Raw genomic sequence first — 21,229 nt, 5'->3', positions numbered from 1 at the left:
AAAGCAGCTTTCCTGTATTACAAAACAATGGCTAATGCTCCTCACTAACTTCTAGAAAGCAAAGCAAAATTCTTTCATGTTGTCAGCAAAAAAAAAAAATTACATCAAGCTTCCTTTGTAGTAATTCATCCAAGTCTGTAAAGATTTTTGTCAAACCAGCTTTCATTAATCAATGGCTAATGTGAATCTTTGTTCAAGTGTATTTCCTTTAGGTGCTTGTCATGCCTGTCTTTATTTAAGAAATAGCTTAAGAAGATTAGTTACTTAAGCTTGCAGCTTTTTTTCCAGAGTATATTAAAATGCATATTATTTTCCCCAAAGTACTGTCTACTTATTGTTCTGTTGAGTCAGCAAAGACTCCTCAGAGGATACAGCTATGGAGGCAACAACCACCCCTCTTGATGCCCAGTTTCCTGGCTCAGTCCTTTGCCAGAAGAAAACAAAGTCTCATTCCACCAGTGACTTACAGCTGAAAGAAATCTGAAATTGGGTATTAATTGCACAAACTGATTTGCATTCTTCAGCCTGTATTTCCAACAGTCAATAGTGTTTAACCAGAGTTTTTGCCTTCCCTTCCTCAGATGGGTGGGATGGAGGCTGTCATCACTGGCTTGGCAGATGATTTCCACCTCCTGAAGCAGCACAGAAAGCTCTTCACTTTTGGTGTTTCTTTTGGCACTTTCCTACTTGCCCTTTTTTGCATTACCAATGTAAGTACAACGAAAGTTTCCATCAAAATGTTACCTTCAAAATGCCATTAAAATATGGTTAGGTTCAGATGACTATTTTTATCATAAATTTTTGATCTTAGAAAACTTCTGTTCAGAACATCAGTTTTAATCTTACATATATGAAGTTTCTCTGGTTTTTGGCACATCACAAAAGATCATTTGCTATCAACCAAGCCTACAAGTCTTTGTTCTAAAGAGCCCTCTGTGCTACTGCTGAGTTTATTTGGTTCTGTGTGCTTTCTTTTGTGTTCATTTGGGGTTTTTTTTGTTTGGTTTGGTTTTCAATTTTTTAGTCACAATAAATAGAACTGTGTAGAGTGCTTATTCCTTTGTGAGGAACTAAGAATTTCAAGTGACCAGACCATCTGGCTGTTCTCTTCTCGAAGAAGGTAAGAGTCCCTCACTTCTTATGGAAGAAGTGTAGAATAATGATCTCCTCTCCCCACCTTGTTTCTTAATGTTCCTTCATCTACCTAGATCTTGACATCTTTTAACACCATATAAAGCACAGAAACCTTATCCTGAACATTTAGGAACCTTCATTTATCACTACCATCAGGTAGAACGTTTTGTCTCCTCTGGCTTTTTACAATTAATTAAGGAACGAGAATCACAGTGTTCTAGGCAGAAAAAAATTTCTCTTTTTTTTTACCATAAAAAAAGCAAGAGAACTGTTAACAAAGATGCCAAAACTGTCAGAAAACAACAGAAACTTGAGAAAACCACCATGAAAGCAGATGAGCTGAACCTCTCTCCATTCCTAGAAATGGTTTCCACATCTATTATTAAGATTACTGAAATGACATAAGTTTATGAATAACTAAGTCCTTTTTTACATTAAAGTACCCCAATATTTTTGTTCCAGTTTCCTCAAACTGAGGAAAATTTGAGACTCTAAAAACAGATATGTCATTTAAAATACATATCCTTTTAATACCATACTATTTGTATTGATCCCTAATTACTGAACATGGTCCTCTTTATTTAAAGTTTCTACTGGAATAAAACTTCCTGAAGTACAGTATCAGAAGAAATTCAGTGTTAAGAAGGTGAACAGGTGCCAGTGGGTGCAATTCCACGTCCTCCAAGTGAGCTAAAGCTATTTCAGATAATGATCTAACTCCAGCTTTTAAATAGTGGCACCTGTTTAGACTTTAGTTCACTCCTCTAACTGGAATTCACTAAACTGTCCAGAATAGCCCAAATGTATTGGTTTATGTAACTAAAGAACAACATTTCTGATGTATAAAAAATAAAAAGGAAAACCCTTGTGAGAACATCACATGAAATTGTTTGATTTTGCCCCCTGAATCTTTAAGGCTTTCTTTTCAAAAGTAGCTGTTTCTGAAACAAACATGTTACTTACAAAATCATATTAGTAATTCACTTTGGTAAGTTTGATTGCAAAGGCATTAATTTGGAGCAGGTGTAGAGCAAAAACAAGAGGTCAATCTCAAGTGTCATTCAATAAGCAGCATTTTCTAAAAGAACAACCAAAGTTCATTCCATTTCCGGACAAGTCCCCACAGAATTAAAAACCAAGAGGCCTAAGTACTGGTCTCCCTCTTTTTGTAAATATGCACAGCTGTTTCAGAAAAAACATCTTTAAAAAAATAAAAAGGCAGCTGATTACAGAGACTAAAATCACCTACAGATTTAAACAATACAAGTGTTACTTATACCATTGGTGGTTGAAAACACAGAAAATAATTCCTTCAGATGTTTACATGTGACAGAGAGTCTCCTGACACACTTTATCCAGGTTCATTTTGAAACAAATCTGGACCTAAAGGTTTTCCATTCCTTTTTAGCTGAAACTCAGTAAAACGAGAAATAATTTACACAGATAACAGACTACATTGTAAAACACGGCAAAACGTAGTCAAATTACAGGTTAAAAAAATCAGTGAAACAAGACTTCAGAAAATGCCTCTCCAGCTCTCAGTCATGAACCACTGAAGCACAAAATATGCTGTTGTGAAGAAAGACAAGGTTGGCTGTATCCACTGAGCAAAGGTTTGCAAATACCACAGCCCAGAGACTGAAGAGGGCACAGCAGCTTCTTGCTGTGCTGTGACAGAATCAACATCATCTTCTGCCTCAGGAGGAACAGTGGGCAAGAGAGATGCAAGCAATCAGGGAAAAGGGAAATCAGACCAACAGTGCAGATTCTGGCCTGCAGAACAAATGGCCTGAGGAAGAAACTGACTGATAATGGCCTATGGAAACTCCTGGAGTGCTCCATTCCTGCCATTAATTTAGGAAGTTCTTCATTAACTGCTGCAGACAGGCCCTGCCCTACAAGCTGCTGATCGTTTCCCCAAACTTCCACAGAACAGAAGTGCCAAGAGAAGTCACTGATCTAAGCTGAGGTTTCTGTTTCCCAGAGAAGTGAGGACATGGGAGAAAAGAAGCCTCTTTAGAAGAGTTGCAAGTCTGATTCCACTTTTTGGTATGCAAATATGGTCCTGTGTCTGCAGCATCAGATCCATATTAAAATACTTGGGTTAAGATAATGCTTCAAGTAAAACAGATTTCTGTTAAATAGATACAAAAATACTGATATGATTCTCTTTTTAAAATTCACTTTCTTGCATCTTTTAACTCCCTGTTGCAGGGTGGAATTTATGTGCTCACACTTCTGGACACATTTGCAGCTGGGACTTCAATATTGTTTGCCGTTCTAATGGAGGCAATTGGCGTTTCCTGGTTTTATGGTAAGCATTTTGCATGTGCAAAAGCTTTTCTGAAATTCCAAGTGGTCTTGACAGGCTTACACATCATTTTAAGAGAGAACAGCATAGCCCTGTGTACATGAAACCATGACAAGTCAGATTTCATAGAGAGATTTTCACCTGATTTATGAGCAGTGACAGGAATGCAGACATTTAGTGGGCCAAGCTTTGAGACCCTGCACAAAGCCAAAGCAAACAGCCTTGTGAAAGGGACTGTGATGGGATGGAAAAGTTACTACTTTTGCCAGTATTTTACAACTTTTAATATTGCTGAAGACTTGCAGTAGCAGGTTTAGACTTGGTGCTTTCAAAGTTGATTAGCCTAAATACAGACTCATTGGTTTTCACTTTTCATTACTCCCCCAGGGCCAGTCTCAAGCACTCCCCACACAATGCAAATAAAGGTAGTGCTTGGAGAGTTATAATAATTCCTACATTAATCCCTTTTGTTTGAGACAATATTCTACTCCACTGTAAAACACTGGTAGTTTATTTATTTTATTTCATAGAATGGTATGAAATACCAAACATACTAGGTACCAGCAAGTCTATTTCTAATATTTAATGCTAATTTATGCCACAAAAGGGAGTAGTGATTTACTTTATCCCAAATATGGCAAGCTTTAGGAGGATTTAGTTGACCTCTGGCACTAGACTGGAATCACTCTCTGCCAATCAGAGTGCAGTGATGTGCTAAAGCCACCTATAAAAAAATGACCTCTTCCTTCCTAATGTCGTCTTTATTCTCATGCTTTAGTTCCTGGCTGATCACATGTCTTTTCACTATTACCAGGTTTCAATGTCACAGCAGCCTGCAAATCATCTTCCCTTTAAGTCTGTATTGAACTAGTTGCCCTGATTCCCAATAAGATTGTTCTTGAAAACCATCTTTGTTTTTATTCAGACACAGTGTTTATGGCTAATGTATGATTCAGAGAGTTCTTAAACATTATGATTCTTATTGCTATTTACCTCAGTTACTTTTTATCCATCCATTCTACTCACCATGTTCTTCTAATCAAACAAACTTTATCTTGCAGTTAAAAAACTGTTGAAGAGTGAGTGAAATGAAAGAATGCTATTCATGCATAAAGCTGTTCAATAGCTGTTCTACTAAAGGAATAGTTTCTAGCTTTAATGCACTAATTCTGTCACCCAACATCAGCATGGAGCAAGCAGCACACAGGCTGTTGTCTCTCAAAATAATGAAGGCACTTTATTTCACAGACAACTGTCTTTAATCCCTGTAAAAGCTGAATGTGGACAAGTGATCACAGCTCAGCTTGGAAGCAGAGGCTTCTTCAGTTTCTAAGGGCAAATTACCTTCTGCTACTATTAAAACAGGATTTACTGCACTTTGCAGTATCTAAGCTTTGTATGTGGTTCACAAATCAGGCCAAAGTTAGTAAAATTTTATTTTACACTCTCTGTCTTTTATAATTTTTTTCATTTCTTCCTGCAGCCTCCCCATAATCAGGAAAATATCTATTCATTTTTCTTGAGCAGCTGACAGATGTTTCTACTGACACAGCATGACCTGTTGCTTTATAAAGAACTTATTACAGCCCCAGGTGCTATTTAAACTTATTAAATCTGGCATGATCTTGTCTGCCTCTTTTTTCTGATAGACCCCTCTTGCCTTAATGACCTAGCTGAATATTAAGCCAGCCTAAAGGCAAGCATTGACATTTTGGCACAGACTAAAAACATGGAAATTTAGTTCAAATTATACCTATGATCATTTACTGTAAAGTTTCTTCTTGCAAAGGCCAACTGTATATGTAAGAGAAGGGAGAGCTAGTTTGCTTTACAGTGCAGATGTACCTTGGTTATGACTGCTAAGTTGTTAACAGTTTTCCTCATGTGCGACTCTGTTATCATCTTTCTGATGAATGTTCTATTTTTGGGTATTTAACTAGCTTCTGATAATAAATTTTAGGTATCTCTGAAACCAAATCCTACAGATACCATCATCTGTAGCTATAGCTGTTCTGCTTAAATGTTGATCCTTAAAACAATTATTTGACAACCTGCAGTACTGAAAAAGCACTTTGTGGAAAAGTGCAGTCTGAGAGCATGGCCTACTCATCCCCCATTTCAGCAGAAACTGGGCACCAAGCACTGTCTGAGCTCCAAGTGCATCTGTCTGGAAACATATGAATAAAATTCTGATATACATAGACTTTGTCTTTGACCTTCTACACAATGTTAAATTTCAGTCAGTGTTCATAGCAGTTAAAATTCAGTCACTTTAAAGTTCACAGAAAGCACTGCAAATAGAATCAGATTAAGTTTAAAGAGCATTTGCAGATCCTTCTTGGCTATTTCTCTTCACCTGGACATAATACTGAGGACTGGAATTTTTTCAAGACATTTATACTTAAATGTCCACACCCTGAAAATATTTGCATCCTATTACATACAATGGACTAACTCAAGCTGTCCCAATTATTTACATTAAATAAATTAAGTAAATTGTACTGAACTTATCCACATAAAGAGAAATAATCTATATGGAAAACTATACTTCATCTCTAATAAACAAATATTTGTGGTAAAAAGCTGCATTTCTGCTGTTTACCTAATGGGTTCATGATTAAAAGTGAACTTCCTGAACACACTGAGCAAAATAAATTATAAACAAATAGTTTTACATGACAGAATGCACAGATCTGTGTAATATATAATATGTATATAATAATATAATGTGTAAAGTCAGAGATTGTTTTCTTTTTACGGAAAACACAGAAGGATACTTTTTTCCCCATTTTATATCAGTGTTAATCATCCCATTCTGAAGTGATGTAGTTTTGTACATATTTACAACAAACAGAAGAGTTGCCCGAGTTTTCTGGAAAAGTCGTAAATATGAAATTATAATTGTAATGGATGTAAAGAACATTGTGGTGTTCAATGAAACACTGAAAGTTAAATATGCCTTTAAGTTGAACAAAGAAATCTCCTTTGATAAATTAAGAATCATATGAATCTACCTCATTATGAGCAAGTAGTTTGTGTAAGTAAGGGTTTACATTTTCCTGCAGCGGACTCATATCAACATAGAGGAATTAGGTCACAAAACTCCATAACTATTTTAAAAATTGCATCCTATTTACAACTTAAATTCTAGATATTTGTGAAATGCTTCTTTTCAGAGATAATGCTGCTGTCTGCAGGAAGCCTTAATTGTTCACAGGCATTTAAATCAGATACAGTGATGTCAAAGACATCTAGACATTGAAAGGAGATTAATGTTGTTATTTCTTATGTCTTCTGATTTGGAAGTCATTCATGTCTAGTTTCTGAAAAAGATGTTTTGGGTATGCCAGCATCTCATCAGTTTAGACTGTAGTCAGTCTCATGCTCACATCCATTCTAGGTGTGGACAGGTTCAGTGAAGACATCCAACAGATGATGGGCTTCAAACCAGGGCTCTACTGGAGGCTGTGCTGGAAATTTGTTAGTCCTGCTTTTTTATTGGTAAGTGCTGATAATTATTCCATTGTGGAAAGAATACTAGTGCATTGCTTCCCAGTATATACAGTAGATACCTAGAGCGAGATACCTGTTGCTGTGCCAGAAATTGTTGGGATGAATAGAAGACACTCCAATTTAATTCATTTTTCTCCTTGAAATTATATGCTGGTTATATTTTGTAATATAATCATTATTACCATAATATACATTTCAGTTGTGAAAGAGAAGTTGTGGTGGTTGTGGTCTTCCTCTGTTCCTTCATTTTAGCATCATTTTAAGAAGGTAGCTTTTCTTAATGAACACTTAGGGCAGTGTTCTCCCTGTCCCTGCAGCACCTCTGCATATTAACTACAAACCATTCCATTGGGAAAATAAGCTAGCCAGGGATAAGAGATTATGTAATAAGCAAGAATTTATTTTTGATAGGCAGATACTAAGGTCCCCAAATTGACACCTTAGAAAAATTAAAATACATCTGTAATTAGCTGTGTGAAACACTGAAGAATTGTATAAAATATTTCTTGTAAGCTGCCTGTTGGGAAGAAAAGTGTTCCATTGCATTAGGGAAAAATATCCCAAAGTGTGAATTTGGATGCTTTGTGTAAAGGTTAGATTCAGTACTAACCTAGAGTTTTATACTGTAATCTCTTCCAGTGCATATTTGTAAATCAAAAGGTCAGAATAACAATACAGAAATTTGACCTTGCTATGATTTTAAGAGACAATGATTTGCACTAAAGCTGTGCGATCTTAGAGCAGTACTGGTATTGCAAATATATGCTGGGTAGCCTTTTAGGCCAAGTCCACATGTTTTAAATATAAAAGCTACAACCCCAATTCATCCATAAGCACCTAGCAAGCCTGTGTTAATTATCCTTTTAAACACAGTTCTATAAAGGAACTTGTGTGGAACTATATCCTGCAGCATTCAGGGAGGCTGACTCGAGCAGAATGGGAAAATGCTGGAGCAAGAATCCTTAGGTTTTGCACACAAAGAGACAGTTGAAAGTTTACATTTTATCATGAGTGTTGTAACAATCTAGCTAAAGGCAGAGAGCCCATCAGTTAGAGTCAGTCCTTCAGGTGGTTTAAGATGTCTCAAATCTTAAGATTTAAGGTGAAAGAGCCTCAATAACTTCCTAGAAAAGCCTAAAAGCATAAGGGTCTGCATAAGTCTGTAAATACTGCATCTCTCAGCCATCACAATGCACGCTTCTTTTTTTCCATCTGGAAGTTCTTGAGGCTCTTTCTCAATATTATCTGCAGCTATGTATGTAATCCCAAGAAAAATCACAGAATAGAATTGGTATTTTTCTAACCAGACTCCACACTATCATCTTCATTTAACTCACACTATCCTGGTGAAACCCTAGGCTCAAAATATTTTAACTGGAAATTGAAATGTGGAGCAGAGCACATAGCCCCAAAGAACCAAATCAAGGATATCTGCATGTTATACAACCCATATGAATTTAACAGGACAGAAGTAGGGTGGTATCCCATTCTTTCCTTCTTGCATCTAGCACTAGACAGGGAAGCACAGGAATTAAAAAAACAACTTTGTTTTCCAGGTCATAAGGCTGCTCTGCCTTTCCTCAGTACATGTATCATGCTGGAGTTTGCACTATGCCTCTCATTGAAAAATGGGTACAAAGCTTCTAAAGGAAGTCTAATATTCCTGGGAAACAAAGAAAGTAAAAACAAATAGATCCTGTGTAGTTTTTTTCTTGAAACTGTGGTTCATTTTATACTTTCTTTTCTAGTTTGTCGTGATAGTCAGCATAATAAATTTCAAGCCTCTGACCTATGATGACTACACCTTCCCTCTGTGGGCAAACCGCATTGGCTGGGGAATAGCATTATCCTCAATGATCCTTGTGCCTGCCTATATCATCTATAAATTTATGAATGTGCGTGGAACCTTTAAAGAAGTAAGTGGAACACTAATCAAATGTCATTTAATGTTGCTGTGAAATGAAATGGCTGGGTCTAAGTTGGCAGTTTATTTCTCTCCCAAAACTTATTACTTATGAGTGACCTTTTGAATCCATCTGTCAGGTGGATCAGTGGTTTGAGATAGGATTACTGCATTCTGTTTGAATTTCTAGACAGAAATTAGCTTTCCAGAGAGCACCATAATAATTGTGAAAAATTATTTTTTATGCATGTAATTGATCCAATTGCTAAGATTAAATTTTTGTTATTAAGAATGTACAAATTATGGTATCTTCTTATTCAGCTATGAGGTATGGTCTTCAAAGTGTTCTGTACTTTTATTTGTCAGTTCAAAATGGCACAGTATTAAGGTTCACTAACCATATCATTTTTACCATCATATTAACTTTACCCTCACTATTATCTAAGGGTGCTTAGAAGCCTCCTCACCATTGTACACCAATCTCACCTATTTTTTTATAATTTTATCTAAACCCACTGACTTACAACTGGTTCTACTGCTCTCCTTTCCTAGAGATACACTTACACAGTGGTGTAGAAAGGTTTTGATGCTCTTAGGCAAATCACTGAACCAACATCACACAGAATTAAGCAGAAAATAGTGTCTCAACCTTTACAAAGACAGGTCACATCCCCCTCACACTGACCCAGCAAACCCAGAGGAACAAAGGTTTCTGAAACATTACAATCTTCTCATGTAATGTTCACCTCAGAAAGGTGCCCCAAAGTGGGAACTCCTCAGCTGCCCTGTTTTCATCAGCTACCACTTGAGTGTTGTGCACAATTTCTAGATCTCATTTCCAGCAATTCTATAAGCCCTTTGTTTTGTTCTGTTTGGGGGAGGGTTACAAACACATTTTCTAGGAGCATTTAAGTCTCAAAGAATAATTTGAGATAATTAGGAATAATTGACAAAAGCCGGTCCATTAGGCTTTTTTCCTCTTGCTCAAGTTTACTGATATGAGGATGCAGAAGCCTTTGGCCAAAACCACATTCTCTCATTTATCTGTATGGTTAGCAAGTTCTGGTTGTCTGTTACTGCTCCTGCAAAGAGCAACTCCTCAGTTTCCCCACGAGCTCTATGGCAAAAGGCTAATATATGACATCCAAGTAACTAGCTCAAGATATGATGCCCCAAATTGACACTCTTAAAAGGATGGGGAAAGGTATGAACCTAATCTAATTGGAACTCCTTAACCTGGTTGAAAGTTCCTAATAAACCAAAATCTGCATGTGATCTCAAAGGGCACAGCACAGGGCAGACAAGGGAAATGAGCTGGGAAATACCAGTACCTCCCTCCTCTCCCACTCCGGGACTGTCCAGCCCTCTTACACCACTAACAGAAAAACATGAATTTTAGGGGATCTAAGTCTTGTGATACCAATTTGTTCCTGATGTTCTTTTCTATATGCACTTGCTAAATATTTGGACTTAGTATTTGCATAAACTTTCTACTGTTGCTTCTTATATTAAAGGCTAACACCCAAGGGCTTATAATAGGCTTATTCTCTCAGTGACTGAGTAAAGGCACAGGATGCAGTGATATTAAAGATTTAAGTTACCATTTTAAATAAAGTTCATGCTACTTCCCCACTATAGATTGGGGATTACATCCATAATCCCAGTTCATATGGCTGACTTTTTCCTCTTCTTCCTGTCTGGTTTAGAGACTAGCTTACTGCATCACACCTGAAAATGAGCACCAACTCGTGGCCCAAGGAAATGTCAGGCAGTTTAAGGTTTGTGCACTTTTCACATGCTTCTTTTCCTGATACCAACCCTTTCCTGTCTTTAGCAAAAAGTACAGGTTTGCACCAATCTCCTCATGGTGAATGCCTTTGCAGATCTGTAGTTCTTTATTTCCGCCAGCATGACAAGATGCAGGAGGCTCAGTACCACGTGCATCAACCCTTTTGGAAGGCTTTTGGGACTAAGGAAAGTCCTCAATTTTACAGATCACCTGAATCTGGTATTTTAGGTTCTGTGTGAATACAGTGAGATCTCAACAAGAAACAAAGGTATTTCCAAACTATCATGTGCATTTGAAGAGGTCATGGCCTCTCACTCAGTTACTGCACAGCAATCTGAAGTCATGTTTCCAACACTGCAATTATGTCCCACAACACATGGTAAACAGCAAAAAAATATCCAGTGTCAGAGCTTACCCATAATGTCATGGACATAAGTTACATGGACTTGGCTTTCCTCACTGCACGAGGGTTGATTGAAAACATTTCTGGAGACTTCATAAGCCACAGAAAATATACTATAGGTTTCCAAATATTGCTTTCCTTTTAGCAAATAAAATGAGCTTATTGAAACTCCTTTTTGTAGAAGATAAAAAGGATGCAAATATGAAGCTTGTTACACTTATCAGCATTCATTCTGGACCACTTTCTGTCTTCAAAGCCGAAAGCAACTAGAATTATACACACCTCCACAAAACATGACCTAGATAATATAGTGCTGGTCTGTATGTTGATACTGAAAAATAAATCTGGCTTTTGCTTATTCTGAAAGATATTGTTTGAAGTAAATTTTGGCTTTTAAGGGAAATCATCTGTGTAGATTTATAGGATGTAGAATGAAAGCACAAATAAGCTTCCTGTTTCATGACCACAATTTATTTGATGTGGCCAAGAATATGAAATAGCACAGCACTTCTTCCTGCCTTCTCTTTCTTCTGTTTCTGCCCTCAGTTGTCAGATGATTTACTGTTCCTGCTGTAACTCAGTGTTTCCAGGGGCAGATGTTCCTGTGTGAAAGGGCTATAAACAGCCATTCCACAGTGCTGGTGAACACAAATCTATGGCAAAAAGGTAGCAAATTAATTTCACATAAATTAGAAAAGGCTGTCCTCAGAAGCAAAGTATTAAAGTTACCTTAAACCATGCCAAACATGACAGCATTTTAATTTGCTGCCATCTTCAATGAACAGCTAGGAATGGCTTTGTTAGTGCTAAAGCATATTTAGTGTTTTGTTCACAATGTTTAAGATTGTAAATAAAACAGTGCCTACTGTAACCAAACAAATACAAATATTTTATTCCCATTTATGTCTGGAAGTTCTTAATTTTAAAACTGAATTGAGAGCTGACTAAGTAGCCTTTACATTCAGAGCATTTCTCACTGCAAACTGGACTGCACAGAAATTTAGCTACTGAGTGGATAATCGATCCATTATCCTGAAACTTCTTTGTAAAAAATTTGTCAAAAAATGTATCTGTCAGCATCATCATTTGAATCAATGATGTAATTTAACAACCACTTCTGTTTCCTTACAGCTCCAACACTGGCTAACAATATGACAACCAACAGATCAAGGAAAAAGCCCACATTCAGCTAAACTAAGAAAACAGAAAAGTCAAGTTCAAAGCTCCCTCATTTATGCTTGGACCAGGCTGGCCCAGAGCTTATCTACTGACTCTTTGAGGGAAGACATCTGCTCTCTGTTGTCAATGCCTCCCTTCTATTACTTGGCTTCAAATGATCTTTAAAGACTCCATTTAATTTTTCTTGCATCCTTTGGTGCCATAAGATCCCTACATGACCAAAACTTGTGAGTTTTGCTATAGGCAGAAGAGGAGGAAGGGGGAGCAGACAAATAGAGCAATCAGCATAAGTTAAGTGCTTTTTTATTGTGAAAAAGTGAATTAAACTTTTCTGACAGTAATAACTTCTTCAGATATTCATGCCACAACCTATTTTAAACCAACAACACCTGAACACTCTTAGATCTAAGGAAAGAGTACACCTCAGTTGTGACAAAAGAGCAATTTTAACTATGTACTCATGTCATTAGCTTTCTTTTCATGCTGTCCTTTGGGATGTGAGGTTGCATCCTTGTGAGACGAAGACTCAGTGCTTCATTTTCAGTGGTTTGTTATTAGTTCCTTCTCTTGGTGAAGAACACTGTATTTGCTGTACATGTCCATGCCATTTTCTAACCAGTTTCATTACACTGAAGCTGAAGAGCAGCAGGAAGAGAATTCCTGTTACAGTTACTAGAGCAGAACACAGCTTTATATCACAGTGTACTTCATGCAAGAGATATTCCCTTATATCAACAACTGAAATGGCTTTATCATATGATCTACACACTGCAGACTTTTATAGCTAAGCATGAAAGTTACATCCAAATAGACAGACTCTCATCTTTTTGTTGTATTTTGTTCCAAATAAAGAATGTAAAATACATAAGAAGAGATAGTTTTTAGAATTATATAATTACCAAGTGGCACAAAAAACCAAACTGGCTTTACTCCCCTGCTGTGAACATGTTATTATTATAATTTAATCAGGATTCACCTTACAAAATGTAGTAAGATTTTTTTAATAATTTAAAAGTATATTTTAGGCACAGTCAGCTCTCTAAACCTATTCCAGCTCTGTTCTCTAGTAGTATTATGCAAAGTAGTAGAAGATACAGAACAAACTCTGCATTTGGGTGCTGTTCTTATTCTGTGGTCACTTGTCACTGTAGTACCTTTCAAGTGATCACTACATTCAGTAGCTTTGAGTTAGTTCTTGTAATTATTTATCACTAGGTCTACAGTAATTTTCAGAGGCAGTAGCTTCTCAGCTGGATCCAAGCCAGAGTTTACCTCTGGACATTACCTCTGATTTTGTTTTGTCTCTATACATTAAATCGAGCTTGCCTTTTAAATGTATGTAGTGCTTCCTCTTTTTAAAAAAGACCTTTTAAATGGATGGGCCTTTTTTTTTATAAAACAATATTTGTTGAGTTGTTTTCTGTTTTAAAATAGCCAAGTTTTAAAGTGCCAAGTGCTTTTGGGCTTTTTCTATTTAACATTGATTTCTGTTCAAAGTAATGAAAGGGAAATTTCTCTCCTTATTCATTCTTTTCCTCCAACATATTCAATACTTCAGAATGAATCAAGTGTTGTCCTTCTCTTGAAGAGTCTCTGTGACAAACAGTAGTTTTATTTAAACAGGGATTTAAACCCAAAGAATACTTTCTTCTAATTATAAAGGAAGTCTTATTTTCTGGCCCTGCTGATGGCCAACAGCTGCTTAAACCCTGTTATTAAATATATTTCAATAATAAAGGAACTCCAAAAGTTGCAGATCTAACGCTGTAATTACACAAGAGGCTAAATAGTGAAAAGATGTTGAAGGCTTCAAAAAAGTCATCCCACCAGCTTCCCAGTTAATCTCATTTTTATTGTTTGCCAAACTACATGAGAATCTTTCCATTGTTTTAACACCTACTTTTCAACAATCCAGCTGCTTCAGTCACTGTCTTGGCATGGCTCAAAAGCTTCTTAGCATAGATGTAATTACCAAGTTTTGAAACTTCTAGGGGTTGTTTAATGTGGAGCTTTAATAGGTTGTCACTTTACACATTGTTGGGTTGGCTCATGATTGGAAATGCTGAAAACCTCCACCAATGTACACTTGTGACACAGTCCATCCCATCCCTACAGGACAACCCACACAGGAAAAGTTACATTTTCTCACCACTCTGCTCTGACATAGAGCAAAGCTACCATACGTGGGAGTGAAATCAGCTTTAGCCAGTGTGTTTGGGTTTGATTGTATTTTTAATACTGATTCCCAAGGCAATTATCTACCACATTATTTTTATTTCTGTTACTGTATAACTTCTTTTGTCTAGTGTAGTATTTATAGCTCAGGACTACATTGCACTACTGCCACCTTGTTCTGAGGTTTTCTAGGTAAAGAACTTGCAATCTATACAGAAGACAAAAAGTCTTATCAAAGAAAGCAAGAATCTTATTACCAGAATTAGCCTGAATGAAACAGACAATACACAGTGCATGACTGCATAGGTAGACTTTAAATTCAAGATGTTGCCCAAAGAAAGTCTCCCCCCGAATAATACGACTTCTGTCCTGGAGACAAATGTCTTCAATTCTCCACAGAGTAAGATGATGAACTACCTCACGCCTCTTGGATGATGAATGATGCCACTAGTCACAAACTAGCCTCTATAAAATGACAAATACTTCTGTGAAGACCAGGTTATGTTCATTTCTTCCACTCAGTGATATGGTACAGACAGTTCAATAAGAAGCCATAGCACAGGCACCCACCTCCTCTTAGGCACCTGCTTTGGGCTCCCAAATACATTCTCAATATGGGAAATATCAAATCCCACAAAGATACTCCTCTCCCTTCAGTTAAAACACTTGTAGTTAAAAAACAAAAGACCAAAGCCTCCAGTCAGGTCTTTATCATCCATGTCACTTAAGTGCAAGTCTTCCCAACTCTGTCTTGACTTTTCAGCCCAGCAGCTCACCCTTTCCCTCAGTTGCACCTATTTCAAGAACAGACCCTCTCTGGGGAATTCCACTCTCCCAGAATATCCACATGGATTTGCATGTATATGCTGACTGAGTAGGCAGGCCACTTTTTAAAGAAGAAAATTTTTGGTGCAAGCTGCAGAATCATCTGCTTGCTGATTACGTTGACTGTTTGGGTAACAAGCCTGTGGGAAGAATTCAGTGAAGCAACTAAAGAGCTCATTGGACAGTTCTAGAAAATATTTCCTCAAAAGCCTATTCTTAATCTGATAAAGGAAGCAGCTGTCATATATCAGTATCTCTCTTCTGACCTTTCTTCTGTCCAGTGAAAAAGAGCTGCCTGTGATCCATAATGTTTCATCAAACCACAAAAAGTTTGTATCAAGGAAAGAAAGTCTCCATTCTCTCTTTGCACCCCTCCCTGACATCATTCAGCCAGATAATTCTTCACATCCTTGGAACTATTCTAAAGATACATTACTAAAACTCCACAGATTTAGATTTCTGGAAGAAACATTGGGTCTTTCAAGGCAATAGTCCAAAAAGTAGTAGTGCTATTTATTATTGAGCCCATTTGACTTACACCGTTTTTTGTCAGTCCTTCTTGTGTTCTGCCATGTCCTGAGACAAACGCTCTGGCAACACTTGAAAGACATCTCACCATAGTGAGGGATTCTGCAGGATATCCAGGATCAAACATGATATTTTAAATATAGAATGTAGGAGAATTACTTGGCTGTTACTACTGAGCATGTTCCCTAACTGCACGTGCAATGTGTGTTGTATGTACTTTTCCCAGATGAAATTTCCTGTACTTGGTCATTTCTTCTCAGCAAAATACCATTTAAGTGTTATTATTTAAAAGGGTCAAGCCCAAACATTTTGTATATACATTCACTTCTTATGCTATTGTTTTGACATGAATTAAGTTTATTTTGTTCTGCTAGGTTGTAGGAGGCCACATCAAAAGTTCTTTTGCTGTTAATGTCTCTTTTGCAGTTCTTCCAATTCATACAGCATTAATTAGCAGACATGGTTTTTATGGGAGTAGATAGCTTTCATTCATATCCTGGACTGCTTTGCTAAGTTTCATGAGGAATTGGCAAATATTTCAGAATTTCTTTCCTAAGAACCAAATCAAAACTGGAGTTCAACACTTTCAAAAGAGGTGAGACTTAAAAATATTTCATCTGCAGTGCCATGTTAAAACATTTTAAATTGAGCCTGAAGGACTCAGACTTTTGAAAGCTATCACAGTTCAAAAAATTACAATATATAGCCCTACCTGCAGAAACTGTGTGAAGTCTGAACCTCTTCGAGAAGTAAAGTAAGACTTTTTTGTTCTAACACACTTTATTTTCTCAGTACTAGGAATATTTGTGGTTCGCAGATCACCTCATGTAAGAACCTGATCTTCTGAATGTGAAGGCTAACTTGATGTTTCAGATTAGACCCCTGAACAACTTGGGAGACTTTCTCAGCTACCTTCCTCTGATTTGTATCCGTGCTCCTGTTGGTGACTGTGGGCTTATCCAGCTAATCAGTGGAAAATTATTAATTTGTACGGTGGTACTGGTCAAATTTAGGTACATCTAAATTCATCAGAGACTATTCCAGAGAGCTACATGGGCAATAAAAACATTCAATCAGTAAAAGAATATAACAGTGTTTAAGTACAGCATTTAATTTGCTTTCCTTCACCATTAAAAACCAGAATGTGCTTAGACAGGTTGCACTCACAGTGTGACTGACAGGCAGAAGCAGGCCAAGAAACTGAAGACACCAGAAGAATAGAAATGACACATATATGAATGTGCTCAGTGAAACTCTGCTCTTAGAAAGACATGAAGGTCTCTAGAGTGGCTGGAAAGAGCAGAGGCTAAAGAGTCTCAGTCCAGCAGTGCAGCCCTCGTGTACATTAACCATGTATTGATTTCCATAAGAGCAGGCAGCCTTTCCTGCCCAAGCACTGACAGCAAGATTGAGCCACCCGTGTGCTTTGCTTTCCTCCTTTCTTAAGGCGTTTCTTTAGCTGCTGTATAAACATGAGTTGCCTAATTTCATTGTAAGGAAACAGAATAAATTTAGTGAATTAAGAGAATTACTAAGCCTTAAGCTGGTTTTCTTTTGAAGGTGTCATGTTGTTTCTTGGTTACTGCCAAGAGGCATCAAGCTTGCAGGTGACCTGCATTTGTAATTTACCTTGCACTCTGTGAACCTTTCTGCAAGACTTAGCTCTCCTTTGCTATGGGCAATATCAGTTACAAAGGGAAAACCTCCAAACAGTACATTTTGAAAATAAATCCTAATAGGTCTGATGAAGATTTGCCTTACAAATAAAAGCTTTACTTGGTTTACACCAGTGTTTTACTTAGTTTTTAATGCCTTTTTATAGCAGTGACTAGAATTTAACTTAGATAAGGGTACCTCTATATAGGAAATATTTTCATATTTTTACCAGTTTTTTTAATTTTCATAGAATATATGTATATTGTAAGGCGAGAAATTCAACTTTGATGTAACAAGGTTATCACACAAGACCTATCTCTCCATTATAAGATTTTGTAGTCAGCCAGTCTAGTTCAATAATATGTTGGCCTTTGATTATAAATGTAAAAATGTGATACAGGAGAATAGAACATTACCTACAGCTAATGCACATTGTAGCACAATATTCTCCATTGCTGCCTTAATCTCAGAGAATGAAGTCATGTGTTTTTAATTTATATTCTAAAAAAAACCCAAAAAAATCCAGAGTATCCTTTGGCTGCAATTTTGTGTTGTTAGATGACTTAATATTAAATCAAATGTGTTAGTGTCCAGTAGATCTACTTCCAAAGCAAGAGAACACATTGCAGTTTTCAGGAATAAGTCTTCATAGGAGCTCAAAACTTGCCACTAGGAAAAATACTCTCCAAAGTGCCCCAGTGACCAGAAGTGTCCAAACACAGCCACCATGTTTCCATGCCTGATGCCATTAAATGTGCAATCTGCAGGTCAATTTTGCCTTTCTTTTTTTTTTTTTTTAAAGTCTTTGGTTATCTGGGGGAAATGGCATTTCAAAATTTTTTCATTAATTTTTGTTTTTTTCAAAGGGAGACACCTACATGCCCATGTGTGTAATTAGAAACAACTCCATTTCTTATAAATATGGATATGGATGTGTGTGATGTGTGCTGGTTAACTATACTTAAAATGCTGATTAAGATGGTGAATGTAAAGTATTTGTCCTTATACCTCTGTCTTTCTGTGATCAGTGTAAATAAGAACTGTTTTAAGCTGTGCATTAATGTAACAGATTATCCCAATATTGTGTATAAAATTATTTAAATAAAATCTGACAAATATGCACATAAAAAGAGTATAAAGAAAACTATTATGTACCAAGAATTTACTTCTGTCAATTAAAAGCTGAAATGAAATTTTTGGTTTTTGTCAGTACTATTCAAGGTAAAGTTTTGCAGGGGCAGCTGCTCCTTGGTTTGGCAGACAGCTAAAAACAAAATCCCAAAAGCTGGAAACCTACATAGCTCTCAACCTTCAGGAGATTGTTTGCAACCTTTTGGTGTCCAGTGGATGGAGTGGGCAAATTGATTTCTACATTTGAACTCTTTTCAGCAAAATAATTACAGTAATGCAATGAAGTTTTCACAACCACACATTGGAAGGAAATAATCAGGACCTTCTAGGAACATGAATCACAGATACCCTAATTCTCCAAGGATACATTGTTTTCCATTTTACAAAAAATTCCTTTTGCTTTGTTAATTTTGCCACAGGTAATAATAGCCATAAGGACATTATTCTTAATTTATAGATCAGACAGGAAAAGGTGTTTCTTAACCCAGCATAAATGAAGAATAGATAACAATTATTTTATTTAACTCTTTTTACTATAACTAAAACCATTTTCTTATATTTCCACATCAGTAATGAAAAGCACTGTTTCCAAAGGTACATTTTGTTAGACTATCTCACTTGTCTCCATACCAATTTTATACTTGGAACATACAGAACATAATGACCTTCCTTGGTGCTTTTTTCTTTAAGCAGATCTCAATATTATTAAGGCACAGCCTTCAATTGTTTCTATTTCTCTACTGCCTTCAAGTAAGAAACACATGGTTTAAATTATTTTAATGCATCTGAAAGACTGAATAACAAAGTTTTTTTGTATGCCAGTTTTTAATGATGTCAAACACTCAAACCAACAAATTAGTATTAAAACAATTTAAAGTTGGATAATTTCAAGATACTTCAAAACAAATTTCTGTGAAACACTGAATCTATTCTACTGTTCCACAACAGCCTGTTTACAAAATTTTCATTTTCCCAGTACTCTTCATTCTCCCATCAACTGCTTTAACCAAGCTTCAGTCAATTGGCAAGTCTTTAAGGCTGAGCATTAACAGATTATTATGGAAGTAAAACTAAATAGGGATTACTTATAATAATGGAATCATTCTGTCTTCCTGGAAGTATTATTGAAACCAAGTTTTCTATCTGTTTTTGCATACCTATGTTATCTCTTCTGATATCTCCCTAATTTACTCTAAAAGCAGGGATTTAAGTAGCACCATATTTCAACACTCAAAGCAGAAGAAGCAGATGAGGTACTGGATGATACCAGTAGATCCAACAACTGTCAGCATCCCTGATTCTTTAGCATCTCAGATTCACACAAGTAAACATGAAATTTCAATTTGCTTTCTTACCTAAGCTAATATTTATAACCTAAGATAATTTAAAATGGAGAAGTACGACAAAAATTATCTTTGAAAAGAAAATCGAAGGCTTGGAAAAGTCAGAAAACATCTGATTCTTTTATTATAAGACAAATCAACCATGCTTTCAAAAAGCTGAAATATTACGTTCTTGTACAAGCAAAGAGAACGAAGAGAAAACTGACATAACATGTTTAAAAATAGTAACTAAAGTAACAAGGACCTTTTTTTCAAGAGTTCCACAAGAAACCAGTTTTAAATCTAAGAGTGAGCTGCTAGAATTGAAAGAGATCCAGAAATGCCTACTTGCACAATCCACCAATGTGTAATTCCAGCAATAAATCAAAATCAATTCCTAGAGGACAGAATAACACTGTCCTTCCTCAGCTATAAAAACAGTGATAATACTGCTAATCTTCATGAAGTTTTGAAGTATCTGGGACTGACCAGAGCAATGGCATTACACAAACAAATACTAGAACCCTTCACTCCTGCAAGTATTAAAACTCTTTATAGCACGTACAGCTTCTCCCCTTTCTGTGTTCTGCAAAAAAGAACTAAAATAAGTCAATAATTTTCTTCCTAGATGTCTACAAAGTGTGTGTGGAAACATTTATACATTCTAATGAAAGCTGTTCCACATTACATAAATCCACATTGAACCAAACTGGAAAGTTCAGCATCTACTGGTCTTAATTTCTCCTTATACGCACAAGGAGACTCAAAGTTCGGCCACACATTAATTATTTTTCTGCATGGTCATGTTAAAATCAAATTGTGAAATTTACTGTCATTTCAAGCAGAAATGTATGATCAAACCATTGATTTCTCTTTCAGCAAAGATTTAGTTCTCAACTTACACAGACAGAAATTGACTTTAACCAAAATATATGGCACTGCATACATTTTCAGAAGGCACCGGTGTCAGGGGTTTATTACTTTTAGTCACCGAGACTCAGAAAAAAAACAACATAATTTAAGATACTTGCATACCACTGAAACATTTTAAAATGAAAATCCATTTTTTAATTTCCTTTCTCTCTGCCAAAGTCAGAAAACAATCAAGCAGGGAATACTGTTGGTCAATATTGTTTTTCTAAATCCCTGATCACAAATTTTCCAAAGACAGGCTTGGGAAACACTTGAAGTTCAAGTTGTCTTAACTAATTGACACACAGTATGATTTCTGGTAAATTCATGAGATTAGTGTTTAGAATTGTGTGTTCAATTTTATGCAAAAAAAAAAAACCACTTGCATCCCACAAATATCAACGTGAACATTATTGTTTCTAGATAGATTTCTTCAAGCAGCACTTTG

General features: G+C 36.4%; 1 protein-coding gene across 1 annotated transcript in view; it reads left to right on the top strand.

Annotated features, from left to right (window-relative positions):
• Positions 1 to 17,462, top strand: part of SLC6A2 (solute carrier family 6 member 2) — a 58,858-nt gene extending 41,396 nt beyond the window's left edge. Inside the window, exons 9-14 of the mRNA XM_014255490.2 lie at positions 582 to 710; positions 3,349 to 3,448; positions 6,846 to 6,946; positions 8,707 to 8,874; positions 10,568 to 10,639; positions 12,185 to 17,462. Coding sequence (XP_014110965.1) covers positions 582 to 710; positions 3,349 to 3,448; positions 6,846 to 6,946; positions 8,707 to 8,874; positions 10,568 to 10,639; positions 12,185 to 12,208 — 594 coding nt within the window. The 3' untranslated portion in view covers positions 12,209 to 17,462. The remainder of the gene's footprint in view (positions 1 to 581; positions 711 to 3,348; positions 3,449 to 6,845; positions 6,947 to 8,706; positions 8,875 to 10,567; positions 10,640 to 12,184) is intronic.
• Positions 17,463 to 21,229: the final 3,767 nt, after the last annotated feature.

This window comes from Pseudopodoces humilis, chromosome 14 (assembly GCF_049639895.1).
Source record: "Pseudopodoces humilis isolate 2021_Gansu_Grassland_sample_001 chromosome 14, ASM4963989v1, whole genome shotgun sequence".
NCBI lineage: Eukaryota > Metazoa > Chordata > Aves > Passeriformes > Paridae > Pseudopodoces > Pseudopodoces humilis.
This window is presented reverse-complemented; position numbering and strand designations above follow the sequence as displayed.